Source organism: Pleurodeles waltl, chromosome 6, assembly GCF_031143425.1.
Source record: "Pleurodeles waltl isolate 20211129_DDA chromosome 6, aPleWal1.hap1.20221129, whole genome shotgun sequence".
Lineage (NCBI taxonomy): Eukaryota > Metazoa > Chordata > Amphibia > Caudata > Salamandridae > Pleurodeles > Pleurodeles waltl.
The window spans coordinates 1,193,089,697-1,193,113,902 of record NC_090445.1 but is presented as its reverse complement, the minus strand read 5'-3'; the positions used below and the strand labels follow the sequence as shown (position 1 = coordinate 1,193,113,902).

At 46.9% G+C, this 24,206-nt stretch overlaps 1 protein-coding gene across 8 annotated transcripts in view; it reads right to left on the bottom strand.

Annotated features, from left to right (window-relative positions):
• The window catches only part of PPP3CB (protein phosphatase 3 catalytic subunit beta), an 818,129-nt gene that overhangs the window by 610,229 nt on the left and 183,694 nt on the right, over positions 1-24,206 (bottom strand). For all 8 annotated transcript variants that reach the window (XM_069240450.1, XM_069240451.1, XM_069240445.1 and 5 more), the window contains exon 3: positions 16,741-16,865. In XM_069240450.1, coding sequence (XP_069096551.1) covers positions 16,741-16,865 — 125 coding nt within the window. The remainder of the gene's footprint in view (positions 1-16,740; positions 16,866-24,206) is intronic.

Here is a 24,206-nt window from a genome sequence, read left to right as displayed (position 1 = left end):
AAGGAGGAGTCACTGGCCAGTCAGGACAGCCCCTAAGGTGTCCTGAGCTGAGGTGACTCTAACTTTTAGAAATCCTCCATCTTGCAGATGGAGGATTCCCCCAATAGGGTTAGGATTGTGACCCCCTCCCCTTGGGAGGAGGCACAAAGAGGGTGTACCCACCCTCAGGGCTAGTAGCCATTGGCTACTAACCCCCCAGACCTAAACACGCCCTTAAATTTAGTATTTAAGGGCTACCCTGAACCCTAGAAAATTAGATTCCTGCAACTACAAGAAGAAGGACTGCCTAGCTGAAAAACCCCTGCAGAGGAAGACCAGAAGACGACAACTGCCTTGGCTCCAGAAACTCACCGGCCTGTCTCCTGCCTTCCAAAGATCCTGCTCCAGCGACGCCTTCCGAAGGGACCAGCGACCTCGACATCCTCTGAGGACTGCCCCTGCTTCGAAAAGACAAGAAACTCCCGAGGACAGCGGACCTGCTCCAAGAAAAGCTGCAACTTTGTTTCCAGCAGCTTTAAAGAACCCTGCAAGCTCCCCGCAAGAAGCGTGAGACTTGCAACACTGCACCCGGCGACCCCGACTCGGCTGGTGGAGATCCGACGCCTCAGGAGGGACCCCAGGACTACTCTGATACTGTGAGTACCAAAACCTGTCCCCCCTGAGCCCCCACAGCGCCGCCTGCAGAGGGAATCCCGAGGCTTCCCCTGACCGCGACTCCTTGAATCCAAAGTCCCGACACCTGGGAGAGACCCTGCACCCGCAGCCCCCAGGACCTGAAGGACCGGACTTTCACTGGAGGAGTGACCCCCAGGAGTCCCTCTCCCTTGACCAAGTGGAGGTTTCCCCGAGGAACCCCCCCCTTGCCTGCCTGCAGCGCTGAAGAGATCCCTAGATCTCCCATTGACTTCCATTACAAACCCGACGCTTGTTGCTACACTGCACCCGGCCGCCCCCGCGCCGCTGAGGGTGAAATTTCTGTGTGGACTTGTGTCCCCCCCGGTGCCCTACAAAACCCCCCTGGTCTGCCCTCCGAAGACGCGGGTACTTACCTGCAAGCAGACCGGAACCGGGGCACCCCCTTCTCTCCATTCTAGCCTATGTGTTTTGGGCACCACTTTGAACTCTGCACCTGACCGGCCCTGAGCTGCTGGTGTGGTGACTTTGGGGTTGCTCTGAACCCCCAACGGTGGGCTACCTTGGACCAAGAACTGAACCCTGTAAGTGTCTTACTTACCTGGAAAAACTAATCAAAACTTACCTCCCCTAGGAACTGTGAAAATTGCACTAAGTGTCCACTTTTAAAACAGCTATTTGTCAATAACTTGAAAAGTATACATGCAATTTTGATGATTTGAAGTTCCTAAAGTACTTACCTGCAATACCTTTCGAACGAGCTATTACATGTAGAATTTGAACCTGTGGTTCTTAAAATAAACTAAGAAAAGATATTTTTCTATATAAAAACCTATTGGCTGGATTTGTCTCTGAGTGTGTGTACCTCATTTATTGTCTATGTGTATGTACAACAAATGCTTAACACTACTCCTTGGATAAGCCTACTGCTCGACCACACTACCACAAAATAGAGCATTGGTATTATCTATTTTTACCACTATTTTACCTCTAAGGGGAACCCTTGGACTCTGTGCATGCTATTCCTTACTTTGAAATAGCACATACAGAGCCAACTTCCTACACAGAGCATGACTTTGGGTCGTGGTCGGGCTCGAAGCGGAACAGGCAAACTAGATGCAGATCTGTCACAGTCATCGGCCTGTGACAAGCGCTGCATGGCTTGAGCCCGGCCTTCTTGAATGACATCCTACCACACCAATAGGACGTCAAAAAGTATTGACAAAACGTTGAAAAAAGCCCAGTCAAAAAGTGACTGAAGAGCTAGCTCTTCCCGGATGGGCACTGACTGGCGCAGAAAGAAAAGAACTGACGTCAGCACCCCTGGGTTCTGCCTATATAGATGCTGTGGACATCAGTTCCAGAGCGAACGACGCACATAGAGCCAATCGTTGCCAACCACTGGTGCGCAGGGGTACTGCTCATGGAAAGATATCTTCCAGATTGAGTCTGACACTTGGGATAACTCTAAGGTAACAAATCTGCAGCTAGAAGTCTTTATCAAATATTTTACACATTGCCTCTATGTTAAGCCTGACCGTCCTGTGCTAAACTACAAGTGGGTTGGGCACAGGTTAATTTGGGGTTTGCTTGTGACTGCACCCTGAGAAGAATTGTGGTTGGTGGTTAAGAAGGACTGCAACCCCATCAACCAGTGTCCCAATTTCTTATACATGCTTTTAAAGTTTTTACATTTTAAACAAAGGGTTTGGCACTGATAGGTCACAACAGTGATAAATATGCTTTGTTTCTCAGTGATGGATGCCACAGCAGCGAATAACGAGAAATTTGAAAAGTTTGTTCACAATTGTGGGTTTCTAGTGGACCCATGTGCAACAACAACTTACAAAACCTTATCCAATTAGTGATCCTAGCCTCCATGTCAATTCAAAAACATCTACTGACTTGTGAATACCCCGCAGCCACACAGAATCATCACTTCTGTTAATGAATGTATTTGTCCACTTAGTGTCCTGATCAATTCTATGGTTTCACTTATAACCATTCTGCAGACTATATCAAAACCTATCTGAATCAAAGGAACAGAATATCCTGAAAGAGTAACATCTAAAATATGATAATCAGTGTGGCTGCTCCACAATATTAAAAACACCAAACCAGAATCGCCTATTTGTTAGTCAGGACTAACTGCTGCTTACACGTCTGATCTAGACAGTGCCCTTGGCATCGTTTTCAACACACTTTCCTGGCATGTGCACAATACAACACTTTTAAAAATGTTAAAGCTTCATAAATTCATAGTTAAGCCCACAACATTTTCCAGCATGAGAACTACAAATGCCGATGTCCTAACTCTTCTCTTGTATTTACTTAACTATCTCAGGCTAGTAGGGGACCCAAGCCCTTAGAAACACATCACCCGCACGCAACAGCAGCTCTACTAGATCCCCATCAGCACCTGGATGCCCTTGCATCCCACAGTGTCCTAAACAGAGAAGATTTCAATCCCACCACCATTTAAGTCTCATAACTCACCCCCATTTCTTCATCAAGAATCGGACTGTGCTTGGAAGACAACTGAAAGTCCTCAAATTCAAACCAGCCTTGCAAACCACCTAGCCCTGTTTATATTCACACCTTTACTTAACAAGCCCTGTCATTGCTTCCCAACCTTACCATACCAACTCAACCACTAATCCCCACCCTAAAATCACAGCAACAGCATTTTAAAATTTTGTAAATCGCAAAGACAATCACTCTCTTTTTACTCTCAAGGCAAGAATAAAAGTTGCAGCTTCAGCTCATAATTTGCAAGCAGCTATTGTTCCAACAAATGAAGTTAACAGACAACTGTTAAATATGTAAAAAAAAAAAAAAAAAAAACTGAACTTAAAAAGCGTGTGACAGAATAATTACAGACAAGGGTATGTTGTGAATTTTTTTAACATAATTGGCTTGAGGAAGTGTATGATTATACCAGACAAGTTAGTTACGTTTGGTAGCAGTCTTTCTGGTGGATACTCTATCTAACCACAGACTCTTCACCTTGTGAATACCCCCAGGCACCAGACTGGATCTGGAGAATTTTTATTTCAGTAATCCCCTCGCACACTAGGTGATGTTGTGAGGCTTCACCTCAACCTCGTCTGGCCCTAGAAGTTATGCTAGAGCCAAATATAACCTGCCACTCTTGTGCACTGACGTCAGTTTCTTTTTTTATTTTGCCTTCGTCAGATGAGGAGCCATTGGTTGATGAAATATTGCAGTATGCTGATCTCCAGGCAAGTACCTCCTAAGGTGGTGCCTGTGGAATGACTCGGATAAAAAAACTCTGCAGGACCACCAGGCAAAACATCTGTCCCAACAGACCTGGCTATAAAGGCAGTAATGCTTTGTGAACATATGGCCTGATGCCTATTCTGCTGCGTAACAGATGTCAAGGACAGGCACTCCATGTGTCAATGCACAGGTAGCATCCTTGGCCCTTGTGAAATAAACCCTCAAGCCCTCTGGGGGCTGCTTCTTGTTCAATGCATGGTAGATTGTGATGCAGAGAACTATCTACCTTCAGATGGTTCTTTTCTGCACTGCCTTACCCTTTGTTGCTCCAGGGAACCTCACCAAGAGCGAATTGTTCATTCAATGGTCCTTCGTGCGATTGATGCAAAAGCTCAAAACTCTTTTGGGATCCAAATAATGAAAAATTTTCTTCAGCTTCAGAAGGGATGACATGGAGCAAAGAATGCCAGAAGGGTAATGGGCTGTTTGACATGTAAAGGTGTTGCAATCTTGGGCTGGAACGCCACCCTATCTCACAGCTGCAGTCAGTCTGGAAAAAAGGTGGTATGTGGTGGCTCAACAAACAGCGCATGCAAATCACTCACCAGACAAGCTGTTGATCTTGCAATTAGTAAGACTGCAGAGTCACAAGATGAAAAGTACGGCTGCGCATTGACCAAAATAGGGTGCATATAAAGTATTTAAGAACAAAATTATCGTCCCACTTTGGCATCCCAAAATATTTCAGTAAAAACCAGTGGAGTATCCCTTCCTGAAAATGCATCACAACAGGTGATTTAAACAATGATGGTAGATCTAGTAAACAAAAAAAAGGTGGAGAAGGCAGATAACTTAACTGTGGCTCAGCAATGCCTTACTGGACCAAAGATAGCATAAACAGTAATACATCTGACAATTCAACTTACGGCCCTTCTATCTGTAGAGAGGTAAGCAAAGCCACAAACTTCTCCCAACGTCCAGCATTAAAGATTTTTGTGGATGGATGTCAGGCTGCTAAGATAACATCTACCTATTCAGGAAGGAATAAAGGAAGGCGGCTGTTTCGGCTTAGTCTCCCCGCATGCTGGTGTAGGTTGTGCAGCCCCGGGTGTAGGACTCGGCCCTGGAGCAGTGACAGACGATCCCCCTGAAGCGGCATTCTGACAGGGGGACAGATGCTCGTGGCCTGAAATTCTGAGTACCACACTCTCCTGGCCCAATCCGAAACCACAAAGGACTGTGGCTCAGTGGTTCCTTTTGGCAGGAGAGGGAGGAGTAGAAAGGCATAAAGGAATCTCAAACTACACTTTAGGTGGAAGGTATCTCATAGAGTGAGCAGACTTGGGAACTAAAACAAGTAAAAGCTCATGCAGTGCACATTCTCAGAGGAGGCACAAAAAAAACTTGGGCCACGGTTCTCCCCATTGCTGTAAGACACACTGTGCCAACTATGACTGTAATTTCCACTCGTGATCCTCTAGGCAATGCTGGCTGAGTTTACCCACTCTAGTGTTCAAAGATCTTGCCAGGTGGTTGGTACAGGGAAATGCCCTGGCTCCTAAGCCAGTTGTAGAGGTGTGGAGCCCCCTGGCACAAGATCAAGAACTCCACTATGCCCTGTCTGCTGCAATACCACATGATTGTGTCCATGCAAACCTAAACCAGTCTTCCCATGATGGATGGGAGGAAGGCATTTAGTGCCACGTAAATAGCCTCCAACTCCACATACCTCCGTGGAAGCAATTTGCCAGGAACCAAAGTCCTCTGATATCCACCTCTCGCAGATGGCCTTCCTAACCCAGCAAAAATGCATCAGTCATAGCGTCAACTCTGGGTGGGGTACGAAGAGGATCTGCCACCGGCCCTATTCCAGTAGAGTACCCACCAATGTAGGTTTTTTACAGTCATTCAGAACCTGGATGGAATGTGATCGGTTTCTTTGCTGCTGAGCCCACTGAGATTTCAGATCCCAATGCAGAGCCCACATATGCCATCTGGCACGTTCCACAAGCAAGAGTCGAGAATTACAAGAAGCCTCAGATCTACTATCACGGATTCCCAGGATAGAGGTTGAAACATCAGCATCATAGCTCAAATATCCTGACCTCACTGAGCCAGAGAAAAGGCCCACCATAGCACTGTAACCAGAAGGCTTCCATTCATTGAAGCTGTATGGGAAGAAATCAGGTGCGACTTTGACATGTTGATCGAGAGCCCCAAAAATGTGAGGAGGTTGGCCCTCTTCTAGAGGTGGACTATGACGGACTACTGTGAGCCTGCCTTCAGCTTCCAATCGTCAAGGTATGAAAAAATTGGTATTCCCAACCTCCAAAGACGTACTGCGATCACCAATACCTGAGGGACACTGGTGAGCCTGAAGGGGAGTACAGAAAACTGAAGATGTATGTCGCTCAACTTGAACGCAGGTAACGTATGTGGGACTGCAGGACGGGGATATGGAAATGGGTGCCCTGCAAATCAACACAATAGGAATGTCTTAAAAAAAGGACGAGGTCTCTGTTTTCCAGCACCAGGAACTGATAGGAGTAACATCCAGTCACTATTCCAAAGCAGGACCCTCTCAATGGCTCCTTTGTTCAAGAGAGCCTGAACTTCCTTCTATAAGATGGACAAATGGTCCTCCAATAGCTAATCTGGTGTAAGTGTTATATGTGGTGGAGTGGAAAGGAATGGTAGAGCATATACTTTTAATCACCCATTTGTCATATGTGATGCTCTACCCGTGAAGGTAATATAATATCCTGCCTCCAACAGGATGGCCATGTGGCACTAAGGGCAAGTTAAAGTAGTTTGGCGGTGGGTGGACTGGAAATTAAGCAGTATGTTGCCCTAGGGGGCCTAGACATTGTGTGGCGGTTTCCAGATCTCAAAATGTCTGGGTGGTCTGTTGTTGCAGAGGTGGACCTTGTCGTTTAAAAGGGTAGATACTGTTGGAGATAATGACGCACAGACACAGAGGCTGAGGGAGCACACTGTGGCCCTGCTCCCTCTAAAGCGCTCGAGAGAAAGTCTGCCTTGCCTCTGAAGAAACAGGTGCCATCAAATGGCATGTTCATCGCTGACACCTGCCAATCACTAGAGAAGCCCATGTGGCACCAGAACGATGGTATGGACTGCCCTGCCCAAGCAGTTGTTGGTGTCCAGCCTAGTGTAGAAGACGTACTTCACTGCATCTTGCCTATCCTGTATAATCTGCACAAGATTGGTGCAGACTTCTTCAGGCATTGCAGGCAAGTTCTAGAGGTTCATGTTCCATAACACGTCTGGAGGCAACTAGTGGAGGGTGACACTGAGTGGGGGGCAAGATTGGCTGAAGACAGCATCTGCTTTCCAAAAGCCTCCATTTGTTTGTATTTCCTCTCAAGAGGCATAGTAAGGAATGAATTCGAGTTGAGGCAGATTTTTTATGCCTGGACCACTAGACTTTTAAGAGTATGTTGGCAGAGGAGGAAGGACGGGGTCTCCAGGAGCAGGTCTGTGTTGCCTGGCAACCTTTCATTTATCTGGTGGGAAAGAACCTGTGTTTGGTCCAAGTGCCCATTAGTGTGCCCAAAGGAGGCTCTTTAAAGTGGAGGAATGGTTCTGTCTATGTTGCAGTAATTCTGTCAGGGCACTGGTTTTGACTTCAACTGAAGAGAGTTGGAGGTTCAAAACGTATGCACCCCTTCGTATTACCATGGCAAAGGAAACTGAATCATCTGTGGACGGGGCTTGGGGAGTTTAACCCAGTGTCCAGAGAGGTGTCCAACTCACTGGCATCTTAAAGGTCTATAAAAAGATTTTTCTCATCACAGCAGTGGGATGCAGCATCCCGTTGTTTGGATGGAAAGGTCCATTGCATGGTGACAGACTTGCACTCCTGGACTGAGTGCCCTAGCTGCAACAATATCTAGAGCCCTGGTGCTGACTTTTGGTCATGGGCGAACATGGATCACTTGTGAGCGCCATGACCTTGGCCTGTCTCACAGACTGTGGTATTGAATAGACTGGGATGGATAAACAAAGTGATACCTTTATAAGTCATAAAGGACTATTGCCCTTATCAAAGGGCTAAATAACACAAGCATGGTGATGGCAGCATAGTACAAGTTACTTACCTTCGGTAACAAACTATCTGGTAGAGACATATTCTAGTTGCAGATTCCTTCCCTTAGAATTTCCCCCAGGCGTCAGACTGGATCCAAGATTTTTATTCGTGCAATACCCTTGCGCGTCAGTAGTTGGCGTAGGTCGACTCTGCGGGCATCGTTGGCATTGTAGTCACCGTGATGATGTCGGGAGTAGTACATAGATGCTGTCTCAGTGCAGTGATGTCAGTTTCTTTTAACGACTCTCCACGCCAAAGAGCAGAGTCGCTAAGAACACTGAGATTGGTGTGCGAGAGCTAAGGACCTGAAGGGGGAATCCCTGTCCCTAGAAATAAGTTCACAAGCTGGGAGCATTGGTGGGTCGGTAAGGAATCTGCAACTAGAATATGTCTCTACCAGATATTTCGTTACCGAAGGAAAGTAACTTGTACATCTGATAGAGACTTCTAGTTGAAAATTCCCTACCTTAGGATAGATACCCAAGCAATGCTATCCTCGGAGGTGGGCTGCAAACCAAGATCATACTAGAAAGTCCTGCAGGACCGAACGACAAAAGTAGCAATCCCAACGGACCGGACTGTCTAGGCAGTAGTGTTTAGCAAACGTGTACAGGGACGCCCACCTAGCCGTCTGTCAGATATCCAGGACAGGAACTCCGCATGCTAATGCAGTGGAAGCAGCAGTCGTGGTGGAATGAGCATGCAAGTCCTAAGGGGGTTGCTTTTTGGCCAAAGCGTAGCACATCTTGATGCAAAGAAGTACCCATCGAGAGATGGTACATTTCTGCACCACCTTCCCTTTCTTCGCACCCACAGCCGACAGAGTTGATCGTCCACCTGGAAATCTTTAGTACGATTAAGAAAGAATGCCAATGCTCTTTTTGGGTCCAGACGGTGGACTCACTCCTCCTCATGGAAAAGATGGAGGAGGGGGTGTAAAAAGTAGGCAGGGTGATGGACTGGCCTATATGAAAACGCACAATCATCTTGGGAAGGAAGGAAGCCTTAGTGCGCAACACCACTTTGTTAGGGTGCACAAACAAGAATGGAGGTTTGGACAAAAGGGCCTGAAGATCACTCACCCTGCAAGCAGAAGTGTTGGCAAAAAGAAAGACAGTTTTGAAGGTGATGAGCCATAAGGGACAATTGTGCATCGGCTCAAAGGGAGTACACATTAAATAAGTAAGGACAAGATTGAGGTCCCACTGACGCATGATAAATGAAGTGGGAGGAAATAAATGGGGGAGACCTTTTAGGAATCTACTCACAATAGGAGATTTGAAGAGTGAGGGCTGATCAAGTAACCTAAGAAAGGCCGAAATGAGCAGATAAATACCCTTTAAGGGTGGCCAAAGAAAAAATGAACAAAAGAACCTCAGATAGAGGGGCGCAGAGGGGATCAACAGATTTGTTGGTGCAGCATGCCACAAATCTATGCCAACAACAGGCGTATACCGTTTTGGTGGAGGGACGCTTGGCTGCCAAGATAACATCCCAGATGTTGGGTGGAAGATCAAAAGTCGTCATCTTGCGCCGCTCAATCTCGACGCATGAAGGCACGGATTGACCAGGGTCGGTGGAGAAAGTCCCCTGCTGCTGCGACAGAAGATCCGCCCGAAGAGGCAGTCTGAGTGAAGGATCGATGGCCATACTCAATAGCTCTGGGTACCATACTCTCCGTGCCCAGTCTGGAGTCACCAAGATGACTTGGGCCCGGCTGTTCTTGATCTTCTTGAAAACTCTGGCCAGAAGTGGTATAGGCGGAAAGGAGGCTGGAGTTCCACTCAAGACGAAAAGCATCTTCGAGTGAGTACTGCCTTGGAAACGCCAACATACAAAACAGCTGACATTGCGTGATCTCTGCAGAGGCGAACAGATCTAACTAAGGCTCTCCCCACTGATGAAAGAGATCATGCGCCACCTCAGGATGGAGACGCCATTCATGATCAGCTGTGCATCAACGGCTGAGTTCGTCCGCTCTGGAGTTGAGAGAACCTGCCAGATGTTGAACAACCAGGGTAATGCCCTGATGTTCCAGGCATGTCCAGAGACGTAGTGCCTCCTGACAAAGGGTCCAGGACCCTACTCTGCCCTGTTTGTTGCAGTACCACATGGTGGTAGTATTGTCAAGTGAACACCTGCACTAACTTCCCTTTGAGAGAAGGATGAAATGATTTCAATGCAAGCCTGATCGACCCGAACTCCAGAAGATTGATTATGGAGCCCAGACTCTGCCGAAGACCAGATGCTTCTGATCTCCACCTCTCTCATGTGGCCGCCCCATCCCAAGAGCGACACATCTCTAACTATATATAGATCCGGTTGGGAAAGGTCGAGGGATCGGCCATTGACCCAATGCAGACTCGAAGGCCTCCACTGCAGGTCTTTCGCAGTCCCCTCCGAGATCTGGACCATGTCGGAGAGATTCCCCTGATGCTGCATCCACTGGAACTTCAAGTCCCACTGCAGAGCCTGCATATGCCATCTGACATGTGTCACTAGCGTGATGCAGGACCCATGAGGCCCAGCAGCCTCAGAGTCAGTCTCACTGAAACCCAAGACAGATGCTGAACGATCGGAATCATAGCCTAAATATCTTGGACTCGCTTTTCGGGAGAATAAACCCGAAACTGCACTGTGTCCTGAACAGCTCCGATGAAAGGGAGTGTCTGAGAGGGAGTCAGGTGTGACTTCGGCACGTCTATAGTGAACCCCAGAGTGTGCAAGAGGCTCACCGTAGTCTGAAGGTGGAAGACGACTTTCTGGGGAGAGTCCGTCTTCAATAGCTAGTCGTCGAGGTAGGTGAAGATCAAGACCCCCTAACCTGCGCAGGTGAGCTGCAACCACTACCACCACTTTCGTGAACACCCGAGGGGCGCTGGTAAGGCCAAAGGGGAGCAGGCTAAACTGATAGTGCTTGTGACCTACCACGAATCAAAGGTAACATCTGTGGGCAGGCAGAATGGGGATGTGAAAATAAGCATCCTGCAAGTCCAACGCTACCATCCAGTCTCCTGGGTCTAATGCAGACAGATCCTGAGCCAGGGTGAGCATTTTGAATTTCTCCTTCTTGAGGAAGTAGTTGAGGTCCTGAAGGCCTAGGATAGGACGTAAGCCCTTTTCATTTATCGGTACCACAAAGTAGCGGGAATAGCAACAATGACCTACTTCTCGCACAGGGACCTTCTCTATAGCTCCCTTGGCCAAGGGAGCCGGGACTTCCTGCAGCAGAAGTGCCAAATGATCCTCTGGGAGTTGGCTGAGTGATGAAGGCATGGCCGGTGGGGTAGATTCAAAAGGGAGTGAGTTACCCTTTCGAACGATCTGCAAACCCCACCTGTCTGTAGTGATGGATTCCTAATGGGACAGGTGATGGCAAATCTGCCAACTGGATGGGAGTGAGGGGACGGACTAGGAGGGTTTGGAGGCTGCAGCAGGGGCAGAGGTGGTCTGGGCAGACCTCTGGTTCCCTGTCCCACGTGGGATTCTACGTACCCAGCCACGCAGCAGGTGAACAGCATGGGTGGCACAGTGGCTGGGTGGGGGATGTGACAGGGGCCACGAAAGGGGTAAAAAGCAGACAGCTGGGGGCGAGGGGCAGTGGAAAGACGAAAGGAGAGAACCGTATCCCAGGAATCCCTGAATCTCTTCAAGGCCGAGTCAACTTTGTCTCCAAAGAGAGTAGTGCCATCAAAGGGCATGTCCATGAGAGACTGTTGGACATCCCCTGAAAAAATAGAAGTACGCAACCAGGCGTGGCGTCTCAAGGCCACCATCGTAGCAACAGATCTGCCCAGAGAGTCGATCGTGTCCAGCCCACATTGGATCATGAACTTCGCCACATCTCTCCCATTGTTGACAGCTTGGGAGACAACAGCACGGGCCTCCTCCAGTATCTGCGGCAGAACTTGCGCAACCGTATCCCACAAAGAGTGGGTATAGCGGCCCAAAAGGCATGTGGTGTTCACAGACTGCAGCGCGAGACTGGAGGAAGAAAACAGCTTCTTCCCAAACTGTTCCAGCCGGGGGGGGGGGGGGGGGGGGCGGAAGGGAATGCGCTTGAGGAAGCCTGGATGACAAGACTCTCAGGCATGGGTTGTTGGGACAGGAATTTAGGGTTGTTCGGGGTGGGCCGATGGCAGCATGCGATGGTCCTATTCACAGGAACCCCTGCGTGGGGGTTTGGACCAAGTACCCAAAAGGACATCGGTGAGGGCTTCATTGAATGGTAAAAGGGGCTCAGATGTGGAAGCTCCTAGTTGAAGCACCTCTGTCAGGAGGTTGGACCTGACCTCTACAGTAGGTAGCTCAAAGCCAAGGACCTCAGCCGCCCTATAGACCACCATAGCATAAGTCGCTCCCTTCGTTGTAGCCATACTAGGAGGAGACAGCATGCCAGCGTCTGGAGACGTGTCCAGTCCACTGGCCTCGCCCAATTCCTGTGCCCAGTCCAAAGATGGGTCTTCCTGGTATTCATAAGGGTCCAGGGACCCCTCCAATCCATCCCCAAATTTGTACCCATAGGCAAAAGGGTCTAAATCCATCCTGGGGAGCGTAGGCCCCATCGAAGACAGAGGCTGCGTCAGCAGACGGCGCTCCAACTCGCCGGGGTTAAGGATCCGGTTGATGTCTATAGTGGGCACTACAGATGTCGGGAGCGTCGACAACTGACCCGGCGCCGGGGAAGATCTCAGTGGTGCGACCGGCATCAGTGCAAATCCGGAGGGGACCTCGTGGCCGAAGCCGAAACCACCGGCACGGAACCCGAAGGCCCCTTAACCGAACCCCTTTGGCCCGAAGGCACCGTATTGGGGCTGGTCCACCCAAATATGAGGCACATGGCCTAATAGAACTCTAAGTTGGACTGGGGTCGCTCAAGCTCCCGGAAACTTGGGGAAGCACGGAGTGGACCCAGAAGCAGGCTCCGAGGATGGAGGCCTTGAGCATCGTCAACATCAGCCGAGAGATGGGGCGAAGTCGAAGTGCGATGAGACCGCTTCGACTTCTTTTTCTTACCTGTACCTGAAGATTTGGAGGAAGACGAGTGGTGGTTGCTCTGCGAATGGTCTTGAGAACTTCCTCTCCAGTGAGACCGGGACCTACGCAGAATCCAGCATCGGGCCGCCATGAGCTTGAGAGAACGCACCCTCAAGGCCTTCAGGTGCATGGCCAGACACTCGGAGCACGACTTCGGATTGTGGTCGCGCTCCAGGCACCACAAACAAACCTGATGCGGATCCGTAACAGACATCATGCAGTGACAGTCCTCGCACGGCTTGAACCCGGTCTTCAGGGAAATCCTCGACGCACCAAAAAACTCCCACAAAACTTGACAGAAGGGTCGAAATCAGTCCAAAAGAGACCAGGGTAGCTCTCTCTGGATCAGCACATGGCACGGAAAGAAAAGAACCGACGTCACTGCCCTGAGGCAGCGTCTATGTACTATGACGCCAACGACGTCCGCAGAGTCGACCAATGCCACCTACCAAGACGCAAGGGTATTGCTTGAGGTAGAATCTCCGGATCCAGTATGATGCCTGGGGGAAATTCTAAGGTAAGGAATCTGCAAATAGAAGTCTCTATGAGATTTGTGTTTTAGTAATGATGATCTGTATTGTAAACAGGTCATTTTTACTGGTATTACTGAAACAGGGTCTACCAGCCCACTCAAAGTTCTGCTGCTTTAAATCAACCTTGGCCTACATGGGGTACGAAAGTAATGCTGTGCAGAGAGTGTATGTGCCTTTTGTTATGTATAAGTGTCTGGAAATGGTACAATATATGGAGGCCAGTGCAATCCATATCAGAAACCCAAAATCATGTTAAGGTGAGGGAGCCCCCCAAACAGATTTGTTGATTGCTCTATTCCTAAGAGCTTCATGGGACACAAACTGAACGAAGGGAGAGTAAGGCTATCCTGGGCATTTCCAAAGGACTTTCTTTTTGATTATGAAAAGGACCATGGTCAGAGTGGGCTGGGAACATCTCAAGAAGGAGATGTCACTGATAGGGGAAATCATGAAGAGTAGGGCTGGGGGGGGGGGGGGCTTTATACCCTTTTGTTAGGCATATATTTGAGAGCCTGACACTCAGGGTTGATCCACAAGTAAATCCAATGGCCTGTGTTGGCGTCACTCCTGCTGTGACAGCCTGCTTTCTCAGCAAAAGACAGGACAGAAAAAATGGTAGCCCCTGCAACATGCACTTCAAAGCTTGGGGCACTAATTCACATTTGTGTCTGGGAGTTGATTATAAAAAGGTGACCTGGAAGCTCTTGTAATGCCAACTGTCACATTTAGGTGGAGAAGCTCATCAAGAGTTCCGCCTTATGTGACCAAGCCTGGGGATCAATGTTTACCAGTTTCTTAGCCAGGTGAGGGGACATCACCCAAGAAAATCAACAACACCTGCCCTGGAGCACCAGTGTCTGCCTGACTCTGGAGACCAGAGGGCCCTATGAGGTGGAGGAGAGTGCCTGGAGGGAGCAAGGCCCAGTGGGGGATGCTGGCAAGTGGATCTTCATAGCAAGGTGTGAGGAAATGGCTGCTGGACCGATCTGGTCATTATTTGTGTGCAGACTAAAGTTGTTCACACCGTATTCCAAAGGGGCCACTGTGAAGGGAACTGCTGTTCCTCCAATTGGGCTTGTGCAGACTTCAGTTGGCAGCCCTGTATGCCAGAGGGGGCTGCAGTGAAGTGTAAGGGCTATCACCCTAATGGACCATATGCCAAGAAGGAGGGATGTTGCAGGAGCAACGTGTGACAACAAGGAAGCAGTAGGTTCTGATCTGTGCACCCGGCGCCAATGTAAGGGCATCGCAAGCAGAGTGACTGTACCCAACCTGCCAGCAGGACATGAAGTACTTACCACATCATCCACGGACAACCAGATGTCAGCCTTGCAGCGATGAGACTACAGCACAATGCCGGCAGCTGCTCTAGTCCACCGCAATGCCAGAGTGCTAAAAGGTCCCAAGGCCTTCCGTACTGCAGTACCAGCGGGAGCTGGGCCAAAGAGCCCAAGGGAAATTTGCAGTGCCTCAAAGCCCTGTAGCTCTGGAACACTCTGACTTCTTAAAAGCCAGAGTGGGACTCGTAGCGGCACCTAAACTGAATATAGCCTATCAGAAATTGGTAATACTCAATGCCAGTAGACAGGTATGTGTGACTCTTCCCAGACAAGGCTAGAGTGCCGCCCTAGGAGGGCTTGGTATATCGTTTGTGGGTGTCATATTTCACTTAGTGTTCATACATAAATATTACTTTTTCATGAAATCTAGTATCTGGCTGAACATTAATGTATTGGTGTTGCTGGGTATATTTTGAGTCTTATACCTTTGTTCACCTTGCACCTCTTTCCTCCCTAAAAAGCATTACCACTGAGAGGCAAGTGGTGAAGGGGTGATTGGCCCAGTTTTTAGGACTCACAACAGGTCAGACCCTAGGACATCAACAGTAAAAGGACACAAGCACCACCGTTTAACCTACTAGCTCCTGCTTGCCTCATAGCCCTCAGAAACGATGTCTGACATCTGTCACCCCCACCCTTGTGTTGGTCAGATTCAGAAGCTAAAGGAATATGCAGTGGCCTGAATAAAGGCTTCATTCCATGTGAGTCAGAATGGGGTTGAAGTGGCTGTGTTTGTGTCTGAAGGGGGTGGGGCCACATACTCTGCTTAGGTTATCCGTTCCAGGATAGAGGTTTGCTCCAGAGTTGGGGGCAGACACCCTAGTAGGGTCAAGAGGCACAGACCGCATCGAGGACAGAACTACCAATGTTAATCCAGCTGGAGGCCTCCTTGGATCTTTGCGTCTCGGAGGCATACCAGACGTAGCCAGAAGGGTGACAAAGATACGCAAAGTAGCCTTCTTTAAGTTCTTGACCTGCTGGGGTGTTGCCGATGGGCCAGGGAGTTCGGGTTGGATCAGGATAAGTTGTGTGATTGTTACACATTATAAAAGTGAAACCGGAGTCACGAGGCATCCTGACATCCATGTGACTTCTCCAGACTAGAGTGGTGGGAAAATGGAGAGTCATAATTAGACATTTGTGTGGGTTTTTTCTGTGAGTTACCTGATGACTTTGAATCTGAATAAGACTTTTCTCAAGAAAAGCCTCAAAACCGACGCCGGATCTGTGTCCTCAACTTTGACTGAGACCAACCCTAAAACGTACCCTTAGTGTTTGGCAACAGTGCTTGGCTTTGAGGTCCCAGATCGCCTTTGGATTCATCCTGTCAAAATGTGTGAGGAACCCACTCAGAGACAAACCTGGAAGGGGTTTGTCACAGACAACTGCTTGTGAGAGCCCTTTCGGGTTCAAATCCTGTATCCCTTTCACACTATGAGAACATTTGGGCAAAAATACTTGTCAAATGACAGAAAGGATGAGGGAGTAAGCTACGGATCTGTGTCCGAAGGTGAGGAAACTAAGTAACTGACATCATTATGCAGGGACGGCAGATTTTGTGGCTGTTGTGTTACTTCTGGGCAGGATGGAATAAACACAAAGCCGCATGATGCCACCTACCAGTATGTGCAGTAATTGCTGGGAAAAAAAAATCTCTGAATCCAGTCTGGCGCCTGTGGGTATTCTCAAGGTGAGGCATCTGCCGTTAGAAGTATTCATCAGAAATACCTGTACTTATGCTTGTGCAAGATGCATAAAGCTTCTGCACCATAATTTCAGCAACGTATTTCATAAACACAAACCCATAGAGACAGTGAATTATAGAAAGTATATTAATGTATACTATTACCTCTATGCTAAAATAACCTCTGTCAACATAATCACCAAGGAAGAGGTATCTTGTATTAGCTGGTGATCCGCCCACTTCGAATAACTTCATTAGATCGAAAAACTGTCCATGAACATCGCCACACACTGCAACGAAAACATTTTTTTATGAAAATCTCCAACTGATTTAAAGTAAAACACATTATGATTGTCTGAAGCCTTTCACTAGCTCTCCCGTTTTCTTTTACTAACTGCCACCTACCCATGTTTAAAAAGCATTTGCCTATTTTCATCTTAAAACTATAACACCATTACTTAGTCACAACAGGCAAAAGTCATTAGAAGATTTACTTTTAAACTCAGAATTTCTGTATCAATGAATGTGTACTCTCTGAAAAATGTGTTAAACAAGCCCAGCCTTTCCTGCGGCCAATCCTAATGCTGCTCAGAGCAGCGCCAGGATTGCCTGGGAGCACCCAGCCAGGGTGCTCCCAGGCAGACTGGAAGCATATGCAGGCTCTTTCCAGCCCGGCAACTGTGTTGCCAGGCTGGAGAGAGCCTACAGCGCGCATGTGTGTTTGGCCGGCCAAACACACATGTGCTCTGGGGGGGGTAGGGGGGCTGAGGTGCACTCCCCCTCACTGCTTGTCACCCCCATGGCCCAGCCCCTTTAACAAAAGCAATAATAAACATGGTTTATTATTATTTTGTTTGTTAAAGGTTTTGCAGCTTCTGCTGCTGGGGGGTGGGGGCTGTGGGGCAACGCTCCTTCCGCCCTAACGGAGGAGCCGCCCCTGGTCGTAAGACCAATGGGTCCTTAGAGTAAAATGCTTTCCAAAATCAGTTTCCCAACACATCTAACATCTAGGACTACAGTTTATTAAGCAGGGTTAGAGAACACAGCTCTCCAATTCAAACTAAAAGTGTGGCCCAACTAACTTGTAATTGCCATTTTAAGAGTGTCTTTTGCACTAGAATTTAACACTTTTGGGATGTGTTTTCACACCAGCAAACTCAAATGTTAAAGAATACCTTTACATCGGAGTTGCAAATTAATTCATCGGAAGCCTCCTCATTTCCTCAATACCAGAGCCCCTATAATATAAAATTTTGTTTTTAGGGAAGATACATAAAAAGATTTTCCTACACTCAGACCAGGATTATCAAAAACAGCATAAATGCAGTTACAATGAATGATCTTTGTGGCCTCAACAAATTTTATGAATATTAGCGATCCCAGTTGTTAAAAGTGTAATGAATGTCAAATAAAATATTCATCCTAAATGCAAATCTAAACTGAATTTTGACATTTGAGTTTTCAAACGCTAGATTGTGATATGTCACCACTTTTTAGCGCAAAACATTCCATACGTGGATGATCTTTTCATGAGATGTTAGCTGGTTGAGACTGATAAATCCAGTAGATATTGAGAGCTTTTATTGTCTCATGAGGATAAAGATTACAGTAAAGGGGGGCTTTTCTCTAGTAAGGTGGCTTGGCAGTCCCTATACCGCTAACAAACAGGATTGACCTCCGCTAGGACTCAGGTTTCTCGGGAAGGACATCAGGGTTGGTTGAGGGCTTAGGTCTGGACTCCATGGGTTTCCTAGCCATGCATCTAGAGTTCCAATTATGTATTCTTCATGAGATTTTCGTGTGAGATTGTATTGACCATTTAGAAGACCCAATTTAGTGTGCAGGATAAAGGTAGGGATTGCAGGTGTTTAGAGCCTGATTCGGCCTGAGATTTTACAATTGTACATTTGAGTTTGAAATTGATCCTTTGCTCCAATAGGAACCAGTGGAGATTTTTTAGGTCTGGTGTGATGTGCTCCGATTACTGACTGAGACAAATTTTGGCCACTTTATTTTGAAGCTTTTGAAGGTCCTGTTTATCTGCTCCTATGTAGAGTAAATTGCAATTGTTGAGGCTCAACAGCATCCATTCAAGTTCGAGCCTTCTTCCTATCATATCATGAGGTGTTCATTAGTACTTCTGACAACTGTTGAAAGCTAGTGTTTGAAGGAAAGTTATTTGTCGAAACAAATCCCAAGGTTTCGCACTGACTTTTTAGGAGATTGGGGGGTGCTGGGAGCTGTGACCTACTTCCCTTAGCCATTCAAATAGGAGGCTGCTTCATGGTACCTTGTTGGATATCAGGATATTAGTTATTCAACTATTTAGGTGGAGGCTAACTGTCCTTCATTGAGCGGTAGACATGTTTCTGGCATGCAGTCATATTCATAACTTGGTTTGAGAGGTCTCCTAAACAGAAGTGGATATGCATGTCATCTGAGTAAATTTGGAAATTAAATTGGTGTTGGGAGATGATCTGTATTAGGGGTCGTATATAAGGGGTAAACTGTGACCAGGACAAAGAGGGGGGCTTGGGAAACTCACAGCTACTGGGCTCTGTTATTTGACTTGAATGAACCCATTTTATTCATTAGCATTCACCTGAAAAGAACAAGTTGCACCACAGAAGTGTTGGTCTGTTTATCCTAGCCCAATTTTCTAATCAATTGAGCAGGATCCTATGGTTTCCTGTGTCAGAACCTGCTAGTAGGTTGAGAAAACTGAAGGAGAATTTCAGATTCAGAGGAGGAGCCTGGTTTTCAGTATATCATAGTTAGAGTAAAGGGAGAGTTGTGGAAGGTGAAGAAGTGTGCTATTTAATGATCAAAGGAGGAATAGCTGGGCTTTTCAATCTACTGGCATGCTGGTGATTTATGGTAAATGATGGCCAACCTCTCTCCTCAACTCTAATTTCAAGTATGATACTATATTTTTCTGGAAGTAGGGTGTCTAAGAAGATCGGAGCATCAGATATGTACCATGTACACATTGCTCAGTGGTCATTCCGACCAGAGTGGAAGGATTTGGTGGCTCTCCTCAGTTTCACATTACATTTGTTTGAAATGGTGGTAGTAACCTTCACATTAGGCGAGGTTTCTTGAGGTCTGGTTGAATCATAGTGCCTGTGTTGTACAGACTGCGCTGAAGTCCCTCTTGAATGTATTATTTCCTGGGGACTTTAATCTAACAGCCCTTCACATTCTTTAGGTGCTGGTGATTTTGAAGAGGTTGATGAATGTCTGCCTCCCAACTTGGGTGCCCCTTGCATGGTACAGATGTACTGTTGGCATTTCCTTATGCTGAAAGGCTGGGAGGGACTTCTTCTGGCCTAGTCTGATGCAATACTGCTTCAGTACAAAATCTCCCCAGAATTTATGCCTGACTTGGTTAAATTATTCAGTCCGTATGCTATTCTGAAACTAAGAATTCCTAGATGCTCCAAGAAGGCTGCACCGGAGAGGAGGGGCAGCATAGGCTTTGAGCTATATCAGGCTTATTTTATGTATATACTGATACTTATATAGTGCAAACCTAGCTGGAAACATCGGAGAGCTGTGGATTACATGGAGGAATGGGAAGCAGTGTACAAGATTGTATATGTCAAGGGTGGACTACACAGACATTTCACACTTTACATTTCAAATGTTATGGGTTACAGAGATTAAGGGGGTCATTATAGCCCCGGCGGTGAGTGGTAAGTGGCGACAATATCGCCAACAGGCTGGTGGTACATACTGCCACATTATGAGAATGGCGGGTTGGCTGCAGCCAACCTGCCACTTCTTCACTCATACCGCCATGGCAGTATCAGCCACCAGGCCAGAGATATCTATCTCCAGCCCGGCAAAGTACTGTTGGCGGCATTATGAGCCTGCCACCATAGTTTTTGTGGGGTTACCATGGTGGTAGGCCCTACCTTCCCTGTCACGGGTAGGCGGCTCCCCCAAACCTCCCAACACACACCTGACACCCCCCACAACTCCTCCATCCAAACTCACCCCCCACCGCCTCCGATCCTCACACTCATCCCCCCCATACACACACACCGGCAGACACGCACCATGCATACACCCAATCACTCACACTGGCATACAAGCATACTTCCAGACATGCTCGCACACATTCTTACACAAAGGCACACTGACATGCAGACACGCACTCACTTCACCATTCTTACACGCATTCACTCACACGAATACAACCACGCAAACACCACAACACACACAGATGCATCACACACACACAAGCTCAGACATTCATGCACACACCCCAACACGCAGACATACACACACACACACACACAAACAACACCCCCCCCACCCGCCTACCCTCCTTACCTGTCGGAAGCCCGACTTACCTTGGTCAGGGAGGTCTTCCAGCAGCACCCACCCCCGGCAGAAAACCAACAGGCCGTATTACTGGACATAATACAGCTGGCAGTGTTCTACTGGCGTGGTGGTGCTTGTGGTTGCAGCGCCAGCTTACCACCATCTGCCAGTATGAACACTCTGGGATTTCTGCCCTGACGGTATGCTGGCGGCCGTCACCGCGGTAGTTGGCGTTTTTTAGAGCCAATGTTATGACAACCATAGCGATTCACCCAGAATTGTATGATGTTGAGCCAAGCCCAAAATCAAACCTGGGTTCCCAGGCTCCAAAGTTGACAGCTCTAACCACTAAACCACACCTCCCCCCTAAACCCTCCCTCATTTTATTTTTCTTTTAACAGTTGAAAGGCTGACATCTGTAATTGATCTTTGTTTAAAATTTCCTCAAGAGTGCAGCAGCTGGTTGGAGAGTGAGAACATTCCATGCAGAAATAGAAAAAAATGGTGCTTATCATTATAATATTATTGCAAATTGTTATCTTGCAAAATGCTGCGCATCCCCAGCCGATCCTTTTACTTTATCTAATAAAATGGTGCATAGCCTCCACCTTACAATAGCTATTAAACATCTATCACAACATTTTCACACTATTTCTTACTTTGTGCTGGTGTTTGAAGCTCTGGGTCTAGGGAATTATTCCTGAGCACATAAGTCTGACTGATCATTCAATCAGTGATATGGTAAAGCATTAACACACTACCAACACATTATGGTACTAGCTCAGGTGCTGTGCCTGTGCTACCCAATCTGGAGGACAGCGCTTGACCAGCTGATAGAAGGTAAGATGTGTCATTCTGAATACTGTAATCTATATAACCGGCTGGTCTGCAGCAGGTCAATTACCCTGTAGACCAACCAATTAAAAGGAACCCAGCTTGTATGTGCCTTGTTCTGAATTTTTCTGGGCCAGTAGATTGCACAGATGAGGCAGCATAGGCTTCACACTGCTGAAGACAATCAGATTTCAGTACCTTCAATACCATCTGGGCCACAGTAAAAGCTGATTTATAATGGCCATTAATATGAAAGGTCCCACTCATTGTCATGACTTATTCAGTAGAAATATGAATGAGGAGTTGAGTGGTTGACCAGAAGCATTCAGCATGACAGTATACAATGACATAAGATAAAAACTAACTTTGAATGCTCGGGCTATGGAGTCGCGCCTATTCCACAGATACAGCAACAAATAACATCTGGACAAAACAGAGAAAAAGAGAACTGTGACAACCTGAAAAGGACTTTATGACTTTGCTATTTCTGGGCAGCAAGCATGTGAACCTAGTCAGAAATGCACATGTCAGTGAGAGCAGTCTCCTTACATACCAACGCTCCATAGTTATAGAGAGATATTGGATAATTACATCTAGTTTCTGGGTCTCACTCATTAAGCCACAAACAGGTTAATAGAGCGCTAAAAAAAAAAAAAAAAAAAAAACACACCTCTGCACACAGAAAACCCTTGTCCATTCTGGACAGGACACACAAAAAGTTAGGAACTGCTGAGAAAGAATTTGCTAAGAGTCCAGATAGAGAAAAAGACTGTAAGGTTTGATCATATATGGTGAGGTGCTGTAGATTGTAAGACTATTACTGCAAAAGAGCACACAAGAACAGGCGCAAACTGCAGGCTTGTAGATTATTTTAATGACACAGTAATTAAATATAATTTCTGTCCATATTGCTTATGCAAACATGGCTAAGAGGAAATTCTATACCACAAGTTCTTATAGCAGTTCCTGTTGCACTGCTGTCAGCGTCCCTCCCAATGTCAGTGCCCAAAGCAACGTTGGGCAGGTGGGAAGTGTGGTTTTTGCAGAGCTAGATGATCTTGCCAGTGGGCCACCGCGCTCTCAATCTAAACTTACCTTCAGGTGGTCAGCCTGCCGATGTTGTTCCCTACGCTACTTTTCCTCCCCAGGGGGTCTCTGTCGGGTTACCCTATTGGCACCTCTAGGCTTCCAGACCTTTGTCTCAGAAACCTTAGTGAGGATTTCTGAAGAATAATGTTTTACCCAATTAAAGATGGCCCTCACAGTACTGAAGTCTATAACTTTTGTTTCCCAATCCTATTAGGAATCTTAAGTATTTCCTTTGGCCTATAAAAAGAGAAAAAGTTTTTCATTCCTTCCATCGCAACGATCCATGCATACCTATCATTTTGTTCCAGCGCTCCTGACTGAATGGCAATTCTTTACTCAGGATTGTTAGCTCTCAACCTATCCTTCTTCCTTTGGGTTGCTGTACAAGTCCTCTCCGGGTTCCTCCTTGGAACTTTTCTGGAAAGATATCTTCTTCTCCAGCAGTGTCTCTAGCAATGAGTCCTGGTCAGGATGGTCAGCGTTCAAGTCCAGGATATTTGGGTCCTCTCTCAGGATTTTTGCCTTCAGGGCTTTCCCCCCCATTCTGAGATAGTACAATATAAACAAAACAGGGCCAATCATAACCTGTAAGTGAAGTAGCTATCATTGCTAAGAGTAATATAACGGTCACCACACAGCCAGTAAGTAGACTAAACAACATTGCAAATATCTTGCTACTGAGGATTCTTGACTCAACTACTACTGCAATCATCTTAACTTATTAACTTCCAACACATATGAATATTCTTCCAATGGATTATTAGGAATGTATCTGCTCCCTACATAGATTGTGCTGCAAATGAATATTCGTTTGGGGATTTTAAATACTGGGCTCTAGCAGCCCAAAAGACAAAGAACTGTTTGATTTGCTGGCTTCCCTCAAATTACTCAAAAACATCCAGGAGCCAACCCATTATAAAGAGCGCTTCTTAGACCACACCTGAATCTACAACACCCCCTTGTTTAACTTAACCTCTCCTTGTATTTGCATCACATCATGACCTTTTCTTATCTTGTCTCGACATAAAGATTGCAATTAATACAGTAATAAAAACTTTGCGTCAATCAAAAAAAAAAAAAAGGTGACCAGGAAGCAGAGAGACAAAGATTAAGGGCCATGATCTAGATACTGTCAGATGTGTTACTCTCTCACAATGGTGACAGACATCCCATCTGCCGAAATCCAAATCCCTTTCGAAATAATGGGATTTATATTTCGGTGGATGGGATATCCGACACCGTGGTGCTGAAGTAACCCATCAGACAACATTTAAATCAGGCCCTAAGTGAATTGGATTACCTGGAACTCAGATCAGTGAACACAAAAAGTGAGATAAAGATTACTTGGTTAAGTAAGGCAGCAGATGTATATGCTTAGT